Source organism: Triplophysa dalaica, chromosome 20, assembly GCF_015846415.1.
Source record: "Triplophysa dalaica isolate WHDGS20190420 chromosome 20, ASM1584641v1, whole genome shotgun sequence".
In the NCBI taxonomy this organism is placed as follows: domain Eukaryota; kingdom Metazoa; phylum Chordata; class Actinopteri; order Cypriniformes; family Nemacheilidae; genus Triplophysa; species Triplophysa dalaica.
In genome coordinates, this window is record NC_079561.1 from 6,571,639 (window position 1) to 6,592,695 (window position 21,057).

The 21,057-nt window shown below is 38.9% G+C and overlaps 2 protein-coding genes across 10 annotated transcripts in view; both read right to left on the minus strand.

Annotated features, from left to right (window-relative positions):
* The window catches only part of eif4g3b (eukaryotic translation initiation factor 4 gamma, 3b), a 32,738-nt gene extending 16,646 nt beyond the window's left edge, over positions 1 to 16,092 (minus strand). For 2 of the 9 annotated variants that reach the window (XM_056733782.1, XM_056733785.1), the window contains exons 1-6: positions 15,258 to 16,090; positions 12,242 to 12,335; positions 10,918 to 11,091; positions 7,914 to 8,006; positions 5,654 to 5,686; positions 2,692 to 2,712 (exon numbers count right to left, since the gene is read on the minus strand). In XM_056733782.1, the coding sequence (XP_056589760.1) occupies positions 2,692 to 2,712; positions 5,654 to 5,686; positions 7,914 to 8,006; positions 10,918 to 11,091; positions 12,242 to 12,335; positions 15,258 to 15,415 (573 nt within the window). In that variant the 5' untranslated portion in view covers positions 15,416 to 16,090. Of the gene's footprint in view, positions 1 to 2,691; positions 2,713 to 5,653; positions 5,687 to 7,913; positions 8,007 to 10,917; positions 11,092 to 12,241; positions 12,336 to 15,257 lie in introns of all 9 variants that reach the window. The other 7 variants (XM_056733780.1, XM_056733778.1, XM_056733783.1 and 4 more) reach the window with 7 other exon arrangements.
* A 1,225-nt stretch (positions 16,093 to 17,317) lies between these two features.
* On the minus strand, positions 17,318 to 21,057 carry lactbl1a (lactamase, beta-like 1a). The gene is made up of 6 exons (XM_056733564.1): positions 20,946 to 21,057; positions 20,151 to 20,257; positions 19,857 to 20,014; positions 19,423 to 19,652; positions 18,450 to 18,555; positions 17,318 to 18,293 (listed from the first exon to the last, which is right to left on the minus strand). The coding sequence occupies exons 1-6, from the start codon at positions 21,049 to 21,051 to the stop codon at positions 17,318 to 17,320; spliced, it is 1,683 nt and encodes a 560-aa protein (XP_056589542.1). The 5' UTR covers positions 21,052 to 21,057.

Here is a 21,057-nt window from a genome sequence, read left to right on the forward strand (position 1 = left end):
AATATCGCACAGAACTAGTTAAGGCTGTCAAACGATTAATTGCATCCAGAATAAAGAGTTTGTGTTTACATAACATATCTGTGTACTGTGCATATTTTTTTGTATTTATAAACCCATACAAATACATTGATATGTTTACGAAAAAGATAAAATAAAAATATATAAACATTTATTTATCATTTAAATGATTGGTAAAAATTTTAAATATTTCCTAAATATTTATTTTATGTATATTTATTATACTTATTTGTATGTTTTTGTGTTGAACATGCACAGTACAGAGACATATATTATGTAAACACAATTTTTTATTCTGGATGCGATTAATCGAGATTATTCGTTTGACAGCTTTAGCCCCAGTGTTCACTCCTCTAAGTGCAGAACGGCCGTACAGTAAAATCAAAGATTTCGCTCTTTAGAGCAGGTGGAATGAACTTGACTCAGTAAACAATCTAGACAAGGAACCTCTGATACGTATTGCGAAGTTGCTGGAATTAAAACACAAACCCGCAGTAATTTGACACTATGGGTGTGGAAAAGAGTGCAGAGAGGACAGTCACCATACGCATCACTACGCTGCTCTTTGAACACATATGATAACTGTACAATGTGCAAGCGCATCATTACTCCGACTGCCACCGATCAGTGGGATCCATCAACATGAGCCAGTCTCTCTGTTCCAAAGCCTAATGAGCTGCCTATGCAGACAAGAATCCTATACACAAATGCTGTTCCAAAAGGCATAAAGTTCCAAGTAAAATGCCAGACAGCTCACTGGGATTTGGAACAAATCCTGCAAAACATATTGCACATAAAGCACTTACACTTCGGTTGAGCCAGCAGTAAATCTCAGTGTAAGGGTAAAATGTGAGCACTTGTGTATTTGCAGCTAAAATGTAGAGCACAACCCTTTGCGGGGAAGCCCTTGAGGTTTTAGGTCAGTTTCTGGTTCCTTTCTTTCATGAGAGACTATAAATATCAAATCTAGATATAAATTAAGTGTTCTTCCAGTACTCAGTAGTTCACCTGCTGACACTTGATGATAAAACCTGTTTATACGTTTGAACATTAGCAATCGCCTACGATAGCTTTGCTACATCACATCACATCATCTCACATCATTATTCTTTGACAGGAAAATTGTTTATAAGGCACTGTTTGCCTTGAACATATCTTTTTTGCCCTCATGAAGTTTCAAACCTTTATGACTTTCTTTCTTCTGCAGAACACAAAAGAAGATATTTTGAAGAAGGTCGGTAACCAAACAACACTTGCCCACACTAACCTTTTTTGTATGGACAAAACCACGAAGACATTTCTCAAGATATCTTTGTTTGTTTTTTCAAAAAAAGATAAAGTCATGTACAGGTTTTGAACGACATGAGTGTGAAGAAATGATGAAAGAAGTTTAACTTTGGGTGAACCATCACTTTAATGTCTATATTTAAGCATTTAGTATTTCCTGAAACTTTAACACTTTGCAAAGCAACGAATCAGTTGAGCGATTTATTCAGAGCATCCAGAAGAATTGCATTGACATGCAAACCTAACCAAATAAAAATAAAGCAGGCACGTAAAATCAAGTCAACAGTTAAAGGGCGATTTATGGTTCTGTGTCAGACCTATGCTGTAGCCTCTATGGCAAATGCATTGTTTGGATTTTATTTATACTTGTGAGTGGAGGTCCGCGGCAACGTGCAATTACACATGCTGACTGCTAGTAGGCAGTGTCCATGTGCATGTTGCTGGCAGTCTTAAGGCAAGTGCAAAAGATGCTACCGGATAAGCATTTAGCAGTGATATCTGAAAAAAAATAGTTCATTTTGTTGCAGCATGTTTGTTCAAATATAGAACAGCTCATTTATTTTGATAATAAATTCCGAAATGCATAAGAGTAAAACACAACGCTATCAATTCAAGTAGTTCAATCACAGCGCTTGCGGTCTGTGTAGGGTTGACACAGGCTGCTTCCGAAATCGGCTACTTTCATACTATATAGTAGGCGAAAATGAGTATGAGTCATGTATAGAATGTCCGAAACCTCAGTATGCAAGAACAGTACGCAAGAAATACACGGATGGTCTACTACTTCCGGCGAAATTCATGATTGTGGATCGAATGGACACTTATCTATCCCTTGATGCCACGGGAGCTGAGCAACGTCCAAATTTCAAAAGTAAATCAAAAAAATTAGATAAAAAATGTAACGCGGACATCCGATTTTAATGTAAGCGACTTAATTACATTTTTATCAACGCTCCCGAGTAGGTTGTTGTTAATACGTCATCGGTCAAAGAGCATACGCGTCACATGACCATAAAACATGGCGGACGCAGTATGTCCGAAATGTATTCATACTACACCCACTCATACAATATAGAACGTACTGTTTTTACATCCGATAGGTAGGTACTTATTCAAATTCAGTAAATATTGTCAAAGTATGCGATTTCGGAAAGGTGCGCATTAGGCTACGGCGTAGGGTATGCGGCATTGCGTATGCTATGACGTAGATCTGATGCAGAACCATAAATCGCCCTTAACAGATACTGAAGGGGAGGTCAAACTGAAATGGACGATCCTGTCTTTGTGGCGGGCGACTGTAGTGCATTTGATTGGGCAGGAAAGCAGGAAGACGATGTTTAATAAGAAACTGTGAACGCCATGCATTTTCTTCAGACTGAAAATTACCTGAATGGGTCTGAATCCTCCCTTGAATATTGAAGCAGGAAAGAAAGAGAAGCTAATGCGATAACACGCTAATTTGTATAGAGGGATAGCGAGAGACAAATACACAAATACACTTAGAGAAAGATCTGCAGTACAGAGCATGCAAAGAGCTTTTCTCCACAGAAAGCCAGGAGGTCGCGGCTCTTTTGAGGGTGATTCTTTATGTGTCAACATGAGAAAAGTGTGCTGAAATGCACTAACCCTTGAAGACACACAGAACAGATAAGATGAGATGGAACCCAATTAGTCTTGAAAAGAAACAGGTTTATGATATTTAAAGAGACAAGAGTTCAAAGCTCACTGTAGATGGGATAAATCAGGGCGTATTAGAGAAGGAAATATGCACTGCTAGATGAAAACACAGAACAAAAGCGTTTGTTTGAGACAAGAGGTACAACTACAAAGCCTCTTTTAATAAGAAATGTAAGATGGGATAGTAAATTCACATTATTTTTAATCTTAGAGAGAGCAGGGTTTCTCAGTCAGGGTTTTGTGAATCTCTAAGGATTTGTAAATATTTTGATAGAAACGCCAGTGCTACATTAAATTAAGTAATTTACCTACAATAATAAGTGTTGAAAAAACAGGATTAAAGAAAATCACACAAGTGTTTTAACACTCAGGTACACTACTTAAAACCACAGAAAGTAAACAATTTAGGTCAGAGAAAGAAGTTGGGATGCACGATAAATTATCAACCATATCGGTATTGGCCGATAACTGTCATTTTTGTTATTGGTATCGGCCGATAATAAAAACGTAGGCTGATATATTATAGCCGATAAATCATAAATAATTTCTTCTGGTTAAACAACTTCAGGTTCAAATTGCTCACATTTAAAATACAGTAAAGTAATATCTTTTTTACAATCTTCCCTTTTTCACAGAACATCTATACATTTTTAAGTAATAATAAATGTATTAAATAAAGTTTGAAGGTTAAAGAATTGTAAACAGGTGTAAAGTAGGCTTGGTACATCATTTTCAGGGGGAAAAAAGAGAGCTAATGGTTACCTTGCTTTCTGTAGTGAATGTTTTCAAATAAAAGCAGTTTTGTTTCAGTCTTAGGGAATTTTTTATGAATATTGAGATACTCTATATCGGACAATATATCGGTTGTTTGCTTCATTTGTTAAAGAATTACCGGCCAAAATTTACATATCGGTGCATATCTAGAAAAATGTTGTGCTTATTTAAGAACAAAATTGAATGGATAGAATGAGGCTTGTTAAAAAAAGTTGCATATTTTTTGTGGTGGCACCAGTAAAAATACTGTCAAAAATATTGTTGAGCGCTGGAAAGATTTTGCTCTTCATTGTGAAAGACAGAACTGCTGAGAACCTTTAGCCTTAATTCTGACCTTAACATTCAGACATGAATTAAAAGATCATTACCGAAGGATCTTTCCAACTGGTTTAGGTATGAAACAGATCACAGCTGCTTTCTGAATCAATATAACAATATATATTCAATATTCAATTATGTTCAATATAAAATGTAGGTTTGTGAGTTGCTATTTCCAAGGGATCTTTAAAGCAAAACAAGCCACACAAACAATTCTTTGCAAGCTTTTCACTGTTTGTTCCCAGATGTCTGGTGGAATGTGTGTCTATGTGTCGTAACCCGTTCTAAGAGCTAGACAGGGTGATCCTGTTACCTAGACAAGCTAAGAATGGCCTTCAACAGAGAGTATACAAGCTTTACTCTCCACAAATTACTATTATTTCAGTACACAAACAAGAAAATATTAACACAAACTTTGAGCACGTGTGGAAGACACACCCAGTAATGCACTGGGTCAGTCAACCATATCTCAGAATGATCACAGTGAACTTGATGATTCGTATTAAATTTGAAACATGGTTGTTTTTAAACTGGCGTCAACAAATTTCCTTTCTAGGAATTAAAAACAAGGTCTGAAATGTTTAAAAGCATTCATTTCTAAACGTTTTACATGAGACTTTAAAAACCTCATTACCGTAACAGTCTAAAAATGTCAAGACCATGTCATGTTTTGCCAAAAGGAGAAACAAAGTTTTATTCCTTACTTATTAGGCATTAATGAAGTATATATTATTGGAAAATGATGAATGTGACTTCTTTTTAAACTGTGAAAAACTACCCGTATCGGTAATGATAGTCAATATTGTTATGTACAGAGTATGACAAGAGAATATTAAACTTAAACTAGAGAACTAAAGAAATCTGTTAACCTAGTAGCTCATCTTACTTCAGACAAAATCAAGCCTAATGTTAAGATCTGCGTGTGTGTGTCTAAGATCTAAGTATCAGAATATTTTTATTTCACCATGTTTAAATTGCAAGATATCATGCACTGACTCATAAACAGCTTGACGTGTTACGGTAATGTGATTTTCATCAGAAAATGCAATAAAATGCACAAATAATTAATTGCTGTTATAAAATATTTTTTGTCGTTGAAGTAAAGAACACAATTATTATTATAATATGTTTTTGTTCCTGAATGGTGTTTTAAATTTAAAATCATTACTAGCATGTTTCAATGGTTTCGTGAGAATGACTCAACTACTGTTTTAACAGTAAGGTCTGTTTCACACAGCATGCATAAGCTTAATATAAGCAAAGTGGCAAAAGCAGCAGTATAACTACATGTAAAACATAAGGAGTAGGACCATTTTTAAATGGTACTTAAACAACATGGAACAGAACCCAAAAGAATGGCTATGAAATGTTATTATTGACCTGGATCCCAACAGACAAGCATGCTGAACGAACTTGCACCGTATGCTATAACCTGTTATACAGGAGCAGTGACGGGCATACGCGCCTCAAGCACCACAAACGCAGGATGTGTGAAACAGGCCTTTGGATGGGTGAGTTATATTAGTCAGAGCTAGAGCAAACGATGTGTGAGAGCAGGCCGTACATTTGCATACATTACCTGGTGATGGGTAGGACGATGCCCAGGGGCAAACTGAGTGATGGCATAGAGAGGCACGGGAGAGCGAGAAAGAAAGAGAGAAGCAAGAGGTAAGAACAATCACACATAGGTACATAAAACCACAAGCTGTGCATGGCAGTGCTAAAGGTAAAAAAGAGCATTTCACCGAGAGGAAGTAATGATGCAAGGCAATTTCAGTACCATATACACACACATCACTACCAAATTACCACAAACATCATCATAAACAACAGCATGTTGCTAAGCAGTAAGGATTTCTATCCAAATATATACAGCAACACTGTCAATGTGATATTTGATAGATTCAAAACTTGTGGTGTAAGCAAAAGCTTTTATCTTGAAATGAGCAGTTTTCTGTTATAGTAGTTAATTTTATTAAAATATATATTTATTATTGCTGTATTTTATCGCTCAAGTGTCTTATGCATTTTACATTGTAGTACTCTTAGGGGCATCGCAATGAATCGGCACTGGCAATAATCGTGATATTAAAAGCAATGAATATCGATACTACATGTATGATAATATCGTAAATTATTAAACACACATTTAAAATTTTGCACTGGTCACAAACTCTTAAACTCTATATTTTAAGTGTGATTCATTGGCTATAAATAGAAGATGCCATCTCATTATGGCATTATAACAACAAACAGCTTCACACCACAGCATGTGTAAACAGAAATAGTTATAGTTAAAGTCAACAAAATTCGATTCTTATTGATTTCCGTTTTATGGGTAGAAAATAAATTCATCCATATACAGACGTGCTCAAATTTGTTGGTATCCCTCCACAAAAAATTAAGAATGCACCATTTTCCCTGAAATAACTTGAAACTGACAAAGTTATTGGAACGGATGTACCTTCACCTTGGAGTTCAGCTTATATCTCTTTTGTCAGTTATCCTTGGTTCTTTTTCTACCATTCGCACTTTCCTTCTACTCAATCTTGGGACGATTTTCCTCTTGCAGCCGATCCCAGGAAGGTTGGCTACAATTCCATTGACCTTAAACTTCTTGATAATATTTGCAACTGTTGTCACTGGAACATCGAGCTGCTTGGAGATGGTCTTGTAGCCTTTACCTGTACCATGCTTGTCTATTATTTTCTTTCTGAGCTCCTCAGACAGCTCTATGCTTTGCTTTCTCTGGTCCATGTTCAGTGAGGTGCACACAATGATACCAAACAGCACAGTGACAAGTTTTCTCCTTTTAAATAGGCAGATTGTCAGATTACAAGATTGGATACATGTGTGATACTATTTAAAGAATCTAATTAGTTTGAAATATCACTATAATCCAATTATGTATGATCTTTTCTGAGGGGTACCAACAAATCTGTCCAGGCCATTTTAGAATGAGCAATAATTAATCTACAGCTTCTTTGCTTTATTCTGTAATATACCAAAGGCATGCCCTGCGATGGGTTGGCACTCCATCCAGGGTGTATCCTGCCTTGATGCCCGATGACTCCTGAGATAGGCACAGGCTCCCTGTGACCCGAGGTAGTTCGGATAAGCGGTAGAAAATGGAATGGAATGGAATACCAAAGGCATGCAAGTACAAATGATACAATAGCTTTTAATTTCATCACTCTTCAGGAGGAATGAACCATTGTTTCAATGAGCTGTAAGGGTACCAACAAATTTGAGCACGTCTGTATTTTATCATCTTTGAAGAAGGAAGAAAGTGATGTGGGTGTGAAACACCATCATCACTTTTCGTTTTTGGCTAAACTATCCCTTTAAAAACTCAAGACTCACAATATTTACATTGCTAACATGATGTACCACGTTTGTAGCTGCTTAAAAAGAGCTAACAATATAACACAACAGAATTTTATGTAAATGCACCAAATTGTGACAATCTCAAATTGCACCTCATCTATTCACCGCGTGCAGCATGACGTGTCAAAACTACATCAACACTGCCATTGTAATCACCACAGCTGATCTGTGATATGCCGGGCTACGGTTTTGTGCTTTCTCATCAGAAATATACTTTAGAATGATGACGAAAATTGCTTCGTTGTTAACAATAATCAACAAGATTGCCGACATGATGAATAATGATCAACTTGACTTCTCAATGGCGATATCAATATCTAGAGGGCAGTACTGCATTCTTAAACCGCTCCCAGATATACAATACAGCTTAAAAGTTGACACATTTCTAAGTCTTTGCACACAAGCCCCAGTGAATCACAATCAATGGCAATCATGTAGTCACGGGCACTCACCGGGCGGCTCTGAGGCTGTGCGTTCATTGGCTGGGTTGGCTGCGTGTAGACCAGAGGAGTCGTGCCTGCATTCTGTCCGGGTGTGTATGGAGACTGAAGAGTCAGAAGGTCCCGGAGAAGAAGAGGAAAATGAAACAGCAGTTAGAAAGGATGTAAGTTTTTACCTCCCTATGAAAATCTCTGTGGAGTGTGGGTGACAGAGTGAGCGTGTCCACTCCCTGCCGCTGAAAACACTGCGGTCTGCTGACACTGACAAATCTGCCATCTCCTCAACGCTGCCTTCAAGGCAGAGAGAGAGAAACAGAGGCGTAGTCCTGAGCGGACGTGAGTGGGCGCAGACGGCGTATGCTTTACAGAACCATGGTATAGCGCAGGTGGGTAGACTTTATACAGAGTGAGCGAGGTTTCCAGAGGGAATAAACTGATAGAAATATACTTTAGACTATGATAATACTTGCTCTGTTGTTAACAAAAAAGTAACAACTCAATGGGGATATCAATATCTAGAGGGCAGGACTGATGGCATAAATCTGTTATTTACAAAACGTATTTAAAGAGATAATAATAAAAATTGTGTTATGTATTTACCCTCATGTATGTATATTACTCTTTTGTCTGTGTAACACAAAAGAAGAGGTAGTAAGTAGGGGTTCTGTGTCCGTACATCCATGGAGGCCAGTGCTGTTGTCATAATCATTTCCAAAATATCTTCTTTTGTGTTTTGTAGAAGAAATTAAGTAATAAATGTTTGGAAAATTTACAAAGCCAAATCTCCACTCACGCCCATGAACCCCAACCGCACTTTTTCTCCTGCAGTCGCATGCAAGTTTTGGTAGAGGGTAGATGGGTAATTAAGGTTTAGTCTCTGGAGCACGCTTAGTGCAGATGCTATTAATAGCCGCTCTCACTGGCTGGTTGCGTGTGCTGGCAGTGCAGCGCAGGCATGGAGTGGGAATGTGAGCGCTGGTCTCAGACAGATAACAAGCTTGGGAACAGCCGAGTCACCCTGACGGTGTGTGTGTCTGCGTGACATGGCATGAGTTTGAGGACTGCACACACCCATGCATATACAATTGTAATGAGCATACTTTCACAATGAAACACCGGTTTAAACTTCCATGCAGGCTTAACATGACAGAGAACACCCCACATACACATTCGTGCAGTGTTTCTATTGAACACAAGCAATATGGACAAAATACGTATCGCAGCGGACTGGGATGACTATGTCAACCTTACTGTGATAACAGTAAGACACCTTATACCTATGCTGCTTTCGCTTTGACAGCCAGAACAGCAGGTTCTCAAAGATTATGCAAATTTACAGGCCTATCTGCTCAGCTCTCAAACTGATTTTCTGTGGTTGGAAAAAAAGATCCTCCTAAACTTAAGTAATAACATTAGGATTAACATGCTGTTCAAGAAATATGTGTTAAATAAGATTAAAAATGATTTGCCACGGAAATTAATGACTTTTATATAATATGGCTCATTTAAATGCGCTTCTATTGACCTCTAAAGAGTCTATATCAGCATGTCATAAGTGGAAAGTCGCTCATAAGAGTGACATCAGTAAGAGATTAAAGTGATAGTTCACCCCCAAAAAAAATCTGTCATCATTTACTCACCCTTTTGTCATTTCAAACCTGTATGACTTTCTTTCTTCTTCAGATCACAAAAAAATAATGGACCCCATTCACTTGCCTTGGTTTTGTGTCCATACAATTGAAGTAAATGGGCCCCAGAGCTACCAACTTTTAAAAAATATTTTATTTTGTGTGCTGCGAAAAAAAGAAAGTCATAAAGGCTTGAATTGAAATGACTGAATTTTTATTTTTGGGTGAACTATCACTTTAATGTACAGTCCTGTAGGCATTAATGGATAGTTCTTTCAATATGAAAATTCTTCCAAAATGTAATCGCTCTCTTGTGATTCCAAATCTGTATGACTTTTTTTTCTACTGTAGAACACAAAAGAAGATCTTTTAAAGAACGTTGGCAAGCAAACAAATTTGTCCCTTATTGACTTCCATTGTATAGAAACAAAACCACGGAGACATTTCTCAAAATATCTTTATTTGTGATTAAGAGGAACTTCGACCAAAAATGAAAATTCTGCCATTATTTACTCACCCTCAAGTAGTTTAACATCCCTAGGACCTCTGTTTTTCCCCAGAACACAAATTAAGGTAGTTTTGGAAGCTTCCTGCCTACTCCATAGATTGCAACGCAACCAAACACACGAGCCACATGACAGTGCATCCGGTGTCAGCATCGCTTGACGCATGCGTGTTCTGACCTCACAAGCTCTACGTCAGAACCCGCATGCGTCGAGCGATGCTGAAACCGTGTGGCTATCGGAAACGTGCACTGAAAACGAACACTCAAATCAGAAAGTTTTTGAATACGTCAACAGCTTTTCGATGTCTTTACCCACTTTCAGTGCTATTATGATTGGTTGCATTGCAATCTAAGGAGGAGTCAGAAAGCTTCCAAAACTACCTTAATTTGTGTTTTTGCGAAAAGTGGAGGCCATACAGATATTAAACTACTTGAGAGTATTTAATGGCAGAATTTTCATCTTCATTTTTGAGTTCCCCTTTACAGAGTGAGTCCTATATTTTATGCAAAATGTGGGTGAATAACATGAATGACATCATTTTTATTTTTGGATTAACTATCCCGTTAGGTCTGGTTGGTATGTTTACATATCTTTAAATCTCTACAACAATATTTTCATATACATTTTGCCAAAATACAGTTGCAAGACTGTTGAAGGAACGGCTGAAAAACAAATATAATGATGTAGACTTCAAGAACCAACAAAAAATAAAAAGCTCATCACAATCATTATGCTGCTTGACTTTATATTGCTATATCAAAATGTGAATGTTAAATATATCACCCAGTCTAAGCAGGCACACATTCCCACATGAACCTACACACATAAACACACAAACGCAGACAAACAGAAAGACTCAGGTTGCTGAGCGTTAGCACTCACCCCTCCTATTGGCTCCCAGCTTTTAGGGTGATAGAGGTGCGCAGTGGATACTGTTGAAACTGATACCTGAGAGAGTCCAGGGGAAGAGGAGTGACCTGGCGGTGTGGCGGCTAGATTTGGATGTCCCTTGTTGATTTCATGTGCTGTGTATGGAGAACCATGGGGTCTCTGTACCTGAAATACAGAGAGGAAACTATCAACACCTGAGAGTGAATTAAAGCAACATAAGGCAGTCACGTATTTTACCACTCCAGACCAGACTGTGTGGTCTGACTCAATGTCTGAGGATCTTTGCCTCACTTGCATCGTGCTTTGACTATATGAAGATAGCAAACAGCCACAGCGTGAAATGCTCCAGTGACCCCCAATTACGGCAAAACTGTATAGTATCCGCTTTTGTTGCTTATAGAGCCATATTAAAGCACAGCGTCTTAAGTCAGTTCTGCCTGGATTTTGAAATTTGTTGCTGTAATTTTAAATCGCGGGCGCAGGCAAGAAGCTGATAATGAGATTAACTTGGTGGTTGCACCACGAAAGACTGCAGCCTGTGCAACCCCATAAGTCATTACAGAAAACAAGAAACCTGCAGTCCTGTCGTCTATTTTTTTTCAGATCAAAGTCATGAAGGCTTCAAACAGGTCTAAACTGTGGTCAACTGCAAGCCAGACCAGCTCAAAAACAAACATCCCTACCATGGTAGCTCACCATATTTGTCCAATGACAATCACTCAATATGACAACTAAACTGCCGGGGATTTTCCTGTCCCTCTGCTCATATTCAACCAAAATCCCCACTTTCCCATCCAACATCAGTAGTTGGAGTTTATCCAGCAACCTAGGATCTTCCAGGGTGGGGTGCTGTGCTTGGGATCCCAAATGAGGGGGATCTGTGCCCCAACACAGGAAGCAGGAACAGGAGCAAAAGGACTCATGAGAAAAAGCGTACCCACACCTGGAAATCCCTCACTACTGTACAAACATCATCAGCCTTGTTCTCTCAACCTCACGTCACTTTCAGCCTCTCTCAAGGGACTTCTTGCCATTCATCTCTGAAACAAAACATCTGAACGTGATGATATAAATGTCACTGTGATTAAGAGGAACCCGAAACATCCAAGTTTCTCAATAACCATTGGAGCATTACCTAATATCTTGCAAAACATATTAGAACCTTATTCTAAAAGTTAGAGGTTCGGTGCAGATCTTTGGTAAGAGACTGGTAGGTGTGAATAACTTATTCAGGTTATCTAAGATGACCGGTAACAAGTTGAATATTTACATGTGACGGTTAGACAAAAAAACGAGAATGGAGCATTTAACTCACACTGTACACAGCAGTGACGGGTTGCTGGTTGAAGATTCGCTCATCCAGGGGAGGTGGTACTCTTGAAATCCTAGGGGGAATATTAAGGAAAACTCTGGAGCAGAAAGTACTTAAGGCCAAACACAGCAACAAGGTGGGAAAACAATGCATAAAAGAATACAGATTAGCACAGCGACATCAAAATGAAGCCGACAAAGATATTAACAAACATATTTTAATTTCACATTACCGTTTCTTTAATGAATAGTTCATACACAAATTCACTCGTATTTTACTCACTCTAATGTTATTTCAAAACTTTAAAACCCTCTTTGGAGGTGATAAAAAGAAAGCTTAGCACATTCATTGCATGCTAAAAACCGCAGCCTCAACATTCTTAAAAGTTATTTTTTGTGTTCCACAGAACAAAGTCAGTCATACAGGTTTGAGTAAATGATGACAGCTTCAGATTCAGATGACACTAGTTTTTCCTGTACGTCTTTTGTTAAAGTAAGGAAACGTAAGTAAGGGAACTCTCAGACAAGATTGGCTCTGTGGAAAATTGAAAAATGTTCAGCTCCTACTCATTTACCGGCAGCGGCTGGCAGCGAGAGAGCGACATAATCTTATTCACTTCAATGGCGACTACCGGCAACATAAAAGAAAGTATTAGTTGCCGTCAAGTGGCCGTGACTAGCAATGCGACAAAGTTGAGTATCATTCAACTTTATTGACAAGCAACTGTCGGATCAAGTACAAAGCAGTGGAGCTCCTCTAGTAACTGTTACTAGTGCAAACAAAGCAAGAACAACTCCTAACAACCTCACAGAAAGAGACGAGCCGCTGGCGGCATGAACGGGACATTAGTCCAGCACACAGGGTACTCCAGTGGGGTTATCCAAGTGGCTCAGCGAACCTGAATTCGCGGGACGAGAAATCAGAACACAGTACAAAATCTCCAAAACTATGCCTATTGTCCCAAGAAATTTCCAAAAAACTTAATTAAAATAGTATGTCTATTTACTTATGGTGCCATAATAAGTCATTCTTTAATAAAATAAATTTTATCAATTAAAAAGGTTCTTGGCCACACAAATCAAAATCTGTGATTTAGGACAGTCGAGTGGAAGTGCGCAGCACAAACTGTCATAGATAACAATGTGTATTAGCATGCTGTAGGAGAACATAGGCTGGAGATGTGTCTACCATGTCCAGCCCAGAAGCAGTGCCGCCTCAGTTTTGCTGTACAACCAGGCTATTGTTAAACGGGAGGGAAACCTTCCTCCTCTACGCCGCAGGCACACACACACACATACACATACACACACACACACACACACAGGGTTCATGCTGAAAAAATTTAGAGTTTACTGTAACTGGTGTAATACAACAGCTGTTATTTACCCATTTAAACTTTCCCTTGGCATGCCGCCATGGATCTTTCACAGTAATCTTGTGATCACAACATGCCTTTACAGCCACAGTTTAAACTGGTTTGTAGGCTACAGATTCTTTTTAGTGCCATTGAGCGGTATTTAAGACACACAATGACACAGCAGACTGACAACATCTACGGTTTCTTTCAGTTTCACTTACGAACAATCAAAATGACCAAAATTGCTTTGAGTGCTATATAAAGGAAAATACTGTTAATCAATTGCAGGATTATTACGAAATGTCAAGAGTTTGCCAGCAAGCCATTAGTAAATATTTGCATGTATATTTCAGACAACAAACAGCTAAAAGAAACTTCAAAGGAGTTTATGAACTTGGAAAATATTAGCATTGTGTGAAATACAATGTTGGACTTGTTAAGAGACAACAGCGCAATCCTATACATCTATTATAACAACAGAATCTAAATCTTTATATAACTTTTAGGTTAAAAACTGTGTTTAAACAGTTTTTTTATTGTATAACTGTTTATAGAGTCACCAGCACTTCCAATGCGCTACAGAACGGAAACAGAACACACTTACTGTAGATGTTTTCGGGGAATCCCCACCATTATATAAAAATTAAACAAATGGTGCTAAAGGAAAGAGTAAGCCAACAAAAGATTGTCTGTATGTGACTCTTTTTTAATCTATTTTCTATCCTGGTTTCTCAAACTATTGTCATTTACATGTGTCAAGAGGAAGATGCATTGCAATACATTTAAAGGAAAACTACAATTCTCTACCCACAAGCACACAGGAAACCGGCAGTTTATGTCCAGCAACTCTCCAGCTCAGACATATGAGGTCCACTGCTGTTTTACTGCAGTGGCTCAGAGAACATGAAGCTTCATGTGGGAGATATGCTGCCCAAGCACACAGGATGCTGACAGACGAATACAGTCAGTAACAGTAGACGGGCTTTAGCGTTGCAGACATGAACATAAACGACACAATATCAATCACTTTCACATTCCCTGATAAACAAAAACGACATGTATTTTGTAATCTGTGTAGTTCACTCTAACATTTAGACGGATCTGCAACAAGTTTGACATTCAAATGAAGCTATATTTATCTCCAAACAACCTTTAAAGAAAGGCGTGTTGCGTCTTCTTTGTAAAGTCACATTCAAAGACCAAAATATTCTAGGACATTGAACAGACATAACATCAAGCTTAATGCATAGCTTAGACACACTGGCCCGGTGTGGTCAACACAACCCAGTGTTCTGACAAGAGGGTAGCAAAATTTGATGGGTTGAATAAATCGACAGAACACCTGCAGCTGGGCTTCTGACAGCTATTCCTCTGACAGGTATTCCTATGATAATGGACCTCTATGGAAGAGAAACAACAGCCAAAACAACGCTCAAGACCAAAGACAAACAAGCATCCTTGTACTGTCACGTAGGCACAGTTTACCAGTCCGTTTCATAAACGACCAACCTAGACAATATAGATTTGGGTCATCATATGGTCTTTTAAAGCACTGATCTTGTTTTTAAATTGTTGTTTAAGTAGTCAGCTCGCTAGGTTTGTAAACGCAGGCAATAGACAGAGCTTTGTAAACGAAATTGCTTGCTTTTTAAAGAAGGATACTGTGTCTGCTGTACTGGTGGAAGCTGATGGGCGACCGGCTGCCCCGGCGGTAGCGGTACTTGGGTCAAGGGAGCCCGCAGCTGGCTCGAGAGTGACGGCCCGGTTCCAGGTCCAGTTCCAGCGGCTGGTTTCTGCACCGCTTTCGGCGGCAAACTCATCGCAGAAAAAGGAACACAAACGCGCTGATTTGTAGATATTTACAGTTATAAAGTAGCTAGCGACTTAAAAAACAGCGCACGTAAAAAATATTGCTGGCGAGTTACGTCAAGACCGGGCCTTGTAGAAGCAGGTTGCCGGTGTTTGAGCGGATAGTTTCGAGCGGTGCTTGAGCTAACAAGCTAGCTAGCTTATTGATAGAATAGCAGGCTGAAGTTAGCCGGCTAGCGCTTATTGTGGTTTATCTTCATCGTTGAAGGCTTGGGGGTTGTTCCCCCTCCCCGGTCGGGGTTTCCGAGGACCTAGTTCGCCACTTCTTGCCAGGGCGATCTTGACAGGTGTCCCCCTTTGGAAAATTGATAATACTTTGTTTACAACTGCTCTTTGACGAGAGTCTCTCCACGGAGTGTGATGATTCCGCTCAACATGGCGCTGTGGCCGCCTCCAGCAGTTCTACAGGACCGTTCTTTCGTTTTACGTCGGCTATTTCCGTGAATTTCAAGATTGTGTAATCGTCAACGAGCGTGTACGAAGTCATGGAATGCAGTGTACGGAACTCATAACCTACTTGGATGTCAAACAAGAAGATAATTACAAACTGTTTAACGGCAAAACATTTCTGCTAGATCATTTCAGCTCAAACCTGCATTTTGAATGTCAATCGCTCGCTTTGTACTTTGCAAAACGTCTACTCGTTTTGATCAGTTTGAACCCGGCTCGTGATGTTACAGTGACATCTTGCGTCCACAGACGAACTCGCGGTTCAGTTCATTAGACTTGAGTTTTGGTAAGAAGTTTTCGCATCTAAACGAGTTTTGTTAAGCACCGAATAATAGAAAAAAATAATAATCGAAATTAACGTTGTTATTATTATTGACAAGCACGCTGAAAGAGACCGTACGGTACTGCATACATCAAATACATGGATTTCACTTCTGCCACTAGTCTTAATTGAAAGTGGAAGATGTGAGGCCAAGTGTGTTTTAAAGTAACCTAAAAATCGCTTCACGTGCGATTAATTCATAAATTGAAGAACTCTAACTTTATTAAAAGTCACTAATGTAATGTAATGGCACTGAAACATTGCTGCAGGACAAATCAATAAACGTATTTTTAGGGTTAGGTCAAGCATGTTCTTATAGTGTGGTAATCGCAAAATTTAAATACAGTTTTTTTCCTAAATGCCAATAATGTGTAAGTGTAGCCTTCCTGTAACTCAGTGCCACTTATATACACTTTAGCCTAAAGGAAACACTGACAAGACAAAAGACACTGGTTTGGATTTAGTAACAAGCAAGATATTGTTATTATAGCCTATATAAGATAAATGTACAGCTAAACTCCAAAATAAAGGCACATTCTTTACATTTAAGTAAGACATGCTGTGAGAAAGTATCATATTAATGAACAAAGTCATGTGCTTTGTTAATTGTGTACTCTGACTAAACAGAAAGTGATTCATAAACCAAGATTGTCAGCATAAATAAGACAAAGGTAATCTACATCTTATCTTGGGTAAATGTTTATTAAAAGGGTCTAGGTTTAAGTTTAGAAGTTCATCTCAATTTTATACTTTTAAGGGAATTAGTTTTCTCTTTAAAGGTATACTGTTCACCCCAAAATGAACATTTTGTCATATTTTTTTCAGGTTACTCCAAGCCTATACAAATTTTGATGTTCCGCTGAACACACACACACACAAAAAATATCTACTATGGTCAATGGTCCCCCTAAACTGTTTTATTTCCCACATTCTTTAAAATATCTTCTTTTGTGTTTTACATAACAACAAAATGTATACAGGTTTGGAACAACGATGACAATGATGACAGAATTTTCATTTTTGGGTGCACTGTTCCTTTAAGTCCATCAGGTGAGTCCCCAAGCATAATAATTTAATGTCTTCAACCAGTAAAAATGGGTTTGCGAGGTATCCTTGCAACTTTATAAGTATTTAACCCTGGAACATCAAAGCCTGGTGAGAGACCGTTTTTGTTGAATATGTAAAAGTTAAAGATCTGCCCGTCCTGGGCTGCGAGAGACACAGAGGCAGTGTTCACTTTCAGCTCACATGGGTATTCTTTCTCAAACACAACCCTAAACACCCTATCCTCCAAATAACTGAGCTTCAATGTTCTGTACTTCACTGGAACCATGGTGTCCACCTGTGGTCCGAACTGCTCCATAGACAGCACCCCATTTATGTCTGCCTTGATCTCATAAAATGTTATGTTGCTGTAGGTAAAATAGCCTAAATATGGTACAGGGTCCGGAGGCGGGGTGAGAACACGACGTGCATCTCTGAAGGCACTTTCCATGGCAGGGAGTAGATAACTGTAGGCCTTGTCTACAAGGTCCTCATCAGGTTTGATCCCAGCCATAAGGATGACCAAACCTACTTTCATACGTGGAACAAGGGAGATGGTAGCCGAATAACCATCCAGATCCCCGTCCTTGCGGATGATGTCATACCCCAACCGTTCATTCACCTCCCAAGGTGTTCCTGTTTGATTCGCAAAGTAACTGCGGTCGCAGCGAAATAAAGGCGTCAGTATGGTCTTGAGGGTGTCGGGCTGTAGAACCTGCTGGTAGTAGGCACCCAACAGCATCATCACCAGTTTGGCCATGTCAGCAGGTGTGGAATACATTTGCCCCGACGGTCTGTACCAGCCAAGGTCATAGAGAGGTGCTGGCAGCCCACTCGAGTAAACACCTATTGCCATCTGGCTCTCTATCTCAGGGGTGATTTCAAAGCCGGTGTCCTCCATTCCCAGCGGTTGCAGGATATTTTCAGACACCCAGCTCTGATAATCTGTTCCTGCCACCTTCTCTGCCATCACGTGGGCCAGTAGGGAGAAGGCCAAGTTGCTGTAGTGGCATCTGAGGACAGGAGATGACTAGAATTACTTCCTCCAGAGAGAATCCACAAGTGCGTGCATTTCATCTACTTCCATCAATTATTTACACCTCCTCTCATTCATTAAACATCCTCTCAATGCAAATTTGAAGGAGGGAAAATACTGTCTTCTAGCTTACTTTGTACCAGGGTCAGCCACCAGAACATCATCTTGTAATAAGTCTACAGCCGTCTGAGTGGTGCCTTTCCACAGTAACGTTGTTGACCTGAGACGCCGAGGTAAACCTGTATGCATAAACGAATACAAAATGTATTAACATTTTATTTAAAGGTCCAGTGTGTAATTTTTGGGAGTATATATTGACAGAAATGCAATATAATTTGCATAACTATGTCTTCAGAGGTGTATAAATACCTAACATAATGCCCCGCTATGTTTTTATTAGCCATTTTATTGTTGCACCGTGGGTCCCCTTGCATGAAATTCAACATGTTGTTTCTACAATAGCCCAAAACGGGCAAACCGCTCCACAGAGCGCATTTCGTAGATACGTTATCTCCTTCGGCAAACAAGCGTAGATGTGATGACACCTGGTGTTGTGTCAGCCTTCGTAGTGCTTCGAATGGGAGGGGTGAAGTGAGCCGTTGGTTGCAATTCACAAACCCGACCACTAGAAGGCGTTACATTTTATACACTGGATCTTAAATGTTGATTAAAAAGTAAAATTAAGTAAAGTAAAAAAGGTGTTATATTGATTGTAAATGTATCCCTAAAATGACGTTGTAGGTGCAGAAAGATGTGGCATTGTAAATTAACCATTTGTTGAATTTGGTGCAGGAGTTTATTTCTGGCCGATGTTATGCACCACATCCATCAGCAGCACTATTTCTGGAAAATTACATAAACTTCATCTGAAGTAAGATGACTTTACACTGTCAGGGACATTCCTTCCGGTGTAATCCAAGGTCAGGACTGAGGCAATCCCATAAAGTTATTTCAGGTGGCAGATTAACTGTGTTTGCACTTTATCTATATGTCTCACCTCACATTAGGACTAAACATTGGTCAGTCACTTTCATTTTAAAGCGTCTATTGATCTAATGGAAACATAGGATCGAGGTCAGGTCAGATTGAGAAACTGCGGTTCTCACCTGACAGTTGTCCGGCCATCCTTCTCAGTGTGACCGAGGATGCTTGGATTTGCGCATCTTTCCCATCAGAGACAGATTTGAGGTCATGGTCTCTTCTTTTCCCTGAAGGGTTTTTTATAGTGAAGTTCTTCACATACTTTTCCAGAGGGTCATCCAGGGAATCTACCTTTTTGTCCTCCCAAAGTTTATACAGCATCAGGGTGGGAAATATTTTAGAAACGCTTGCAATTCTGTTATGGTGTAACCAAACGACAAGCAGAAATGAAAAAAAAAGATATCATTACAAATCGGGTTTATGAAAAATGATAAGTGAGGTCCCAAAATGACATGCATCAAATGATATACATATAAAATATATGAAAAATCATTACATATGAATAGTGAAGTAAGAAAATTCAAATCAAGTTCACAGGACTGGAGTCACTGGAACTAACCTGTAAACCGTGTATTCGCTCGGTACAGGGGATGTGGGGTCACTTCCATTTATTCTGCCAAAGTTTCCATTCCACAACACAGAATCATTAAATATCAAAATGGCAGATATGGCTGGCAGTCTGGTGGCATCGATGCTGGTCCTCAAAAGTACATCCACCTAGAGTATAATATATTCTAGTATCAAACTGCTTTGATGTTATCTGATTCACGGTAAATATTCTATATTATCTGATGTCAAAAAATTCACAGTTTCCATGGATGTCCTACTCAGAGTGGAATTTCACATGTCTGACCTTTTCCAAAGCCTCCATGAGGACAGGTATTGGGTGCTCCAATGGCATAGGTTCCGGAAACCTTGGACACATCTTCACTTCTTTCACTTCTTCTGAAACTGTTTCATCTACTTAGGTCAAAAGATCACATAAACGTCAAATATACAGAATTCAGAAGGATCATATAAACTATTATAATATCATATATAATACATGATAGATCTGACAGTGAATACGGGTAGGCGCTCAGTCTGAAATCGTGCATTTTACACAGTTCTTCTTCCCCTCCCGCAACTGATAATCTGTTTTTGCAGCACTCAGTAATCTACAAATCACTATGTCAAGTGTCGGGTAATCCATAGCCTACGCCTGCAAACCATTAATTAAGCATAAAATGACTGAAAAGCCAAATAAGTGCTTTTCACCCATTAAAGGGATAATTCACCCAAATTTCTCTCATAATTTATTCACCCTTGTGTAATTCTAAACCTTTTTAACTTTCTTTTTCCTGCAGAAGACAAAAAAACATGTATTTTGAATTAACCAACCAATATTGACTTGCACTGCTTTCCATTGCAAGGACACAAATAAAGATATTTCTATAAATATTATTTTCTGTGTTCCACAAAGGAAAGAAAGTCATATAGACTTTAAATTATTTTTTCGGGTAAACTATCTCTCAATATCATACCTCAATTTCAAATGTATGTAAAGTGCATCATTCCATCTACAGTAATAACATTAGCCATCCGTTCATTTGACAGACACTTCCTGTCCCCCTCACTCTTAAGCCATTTCTATTGTAGTCTTTTTTACCTGGTTTTGCTTTGGGGAGTCTGTACTGCCAAATGAAACAGCCCGTCATGACAAGAGACAGAAGCAGAAAGAAGACCATTCCTAACTTTGTCCATTTTACTTTCATTTTTGC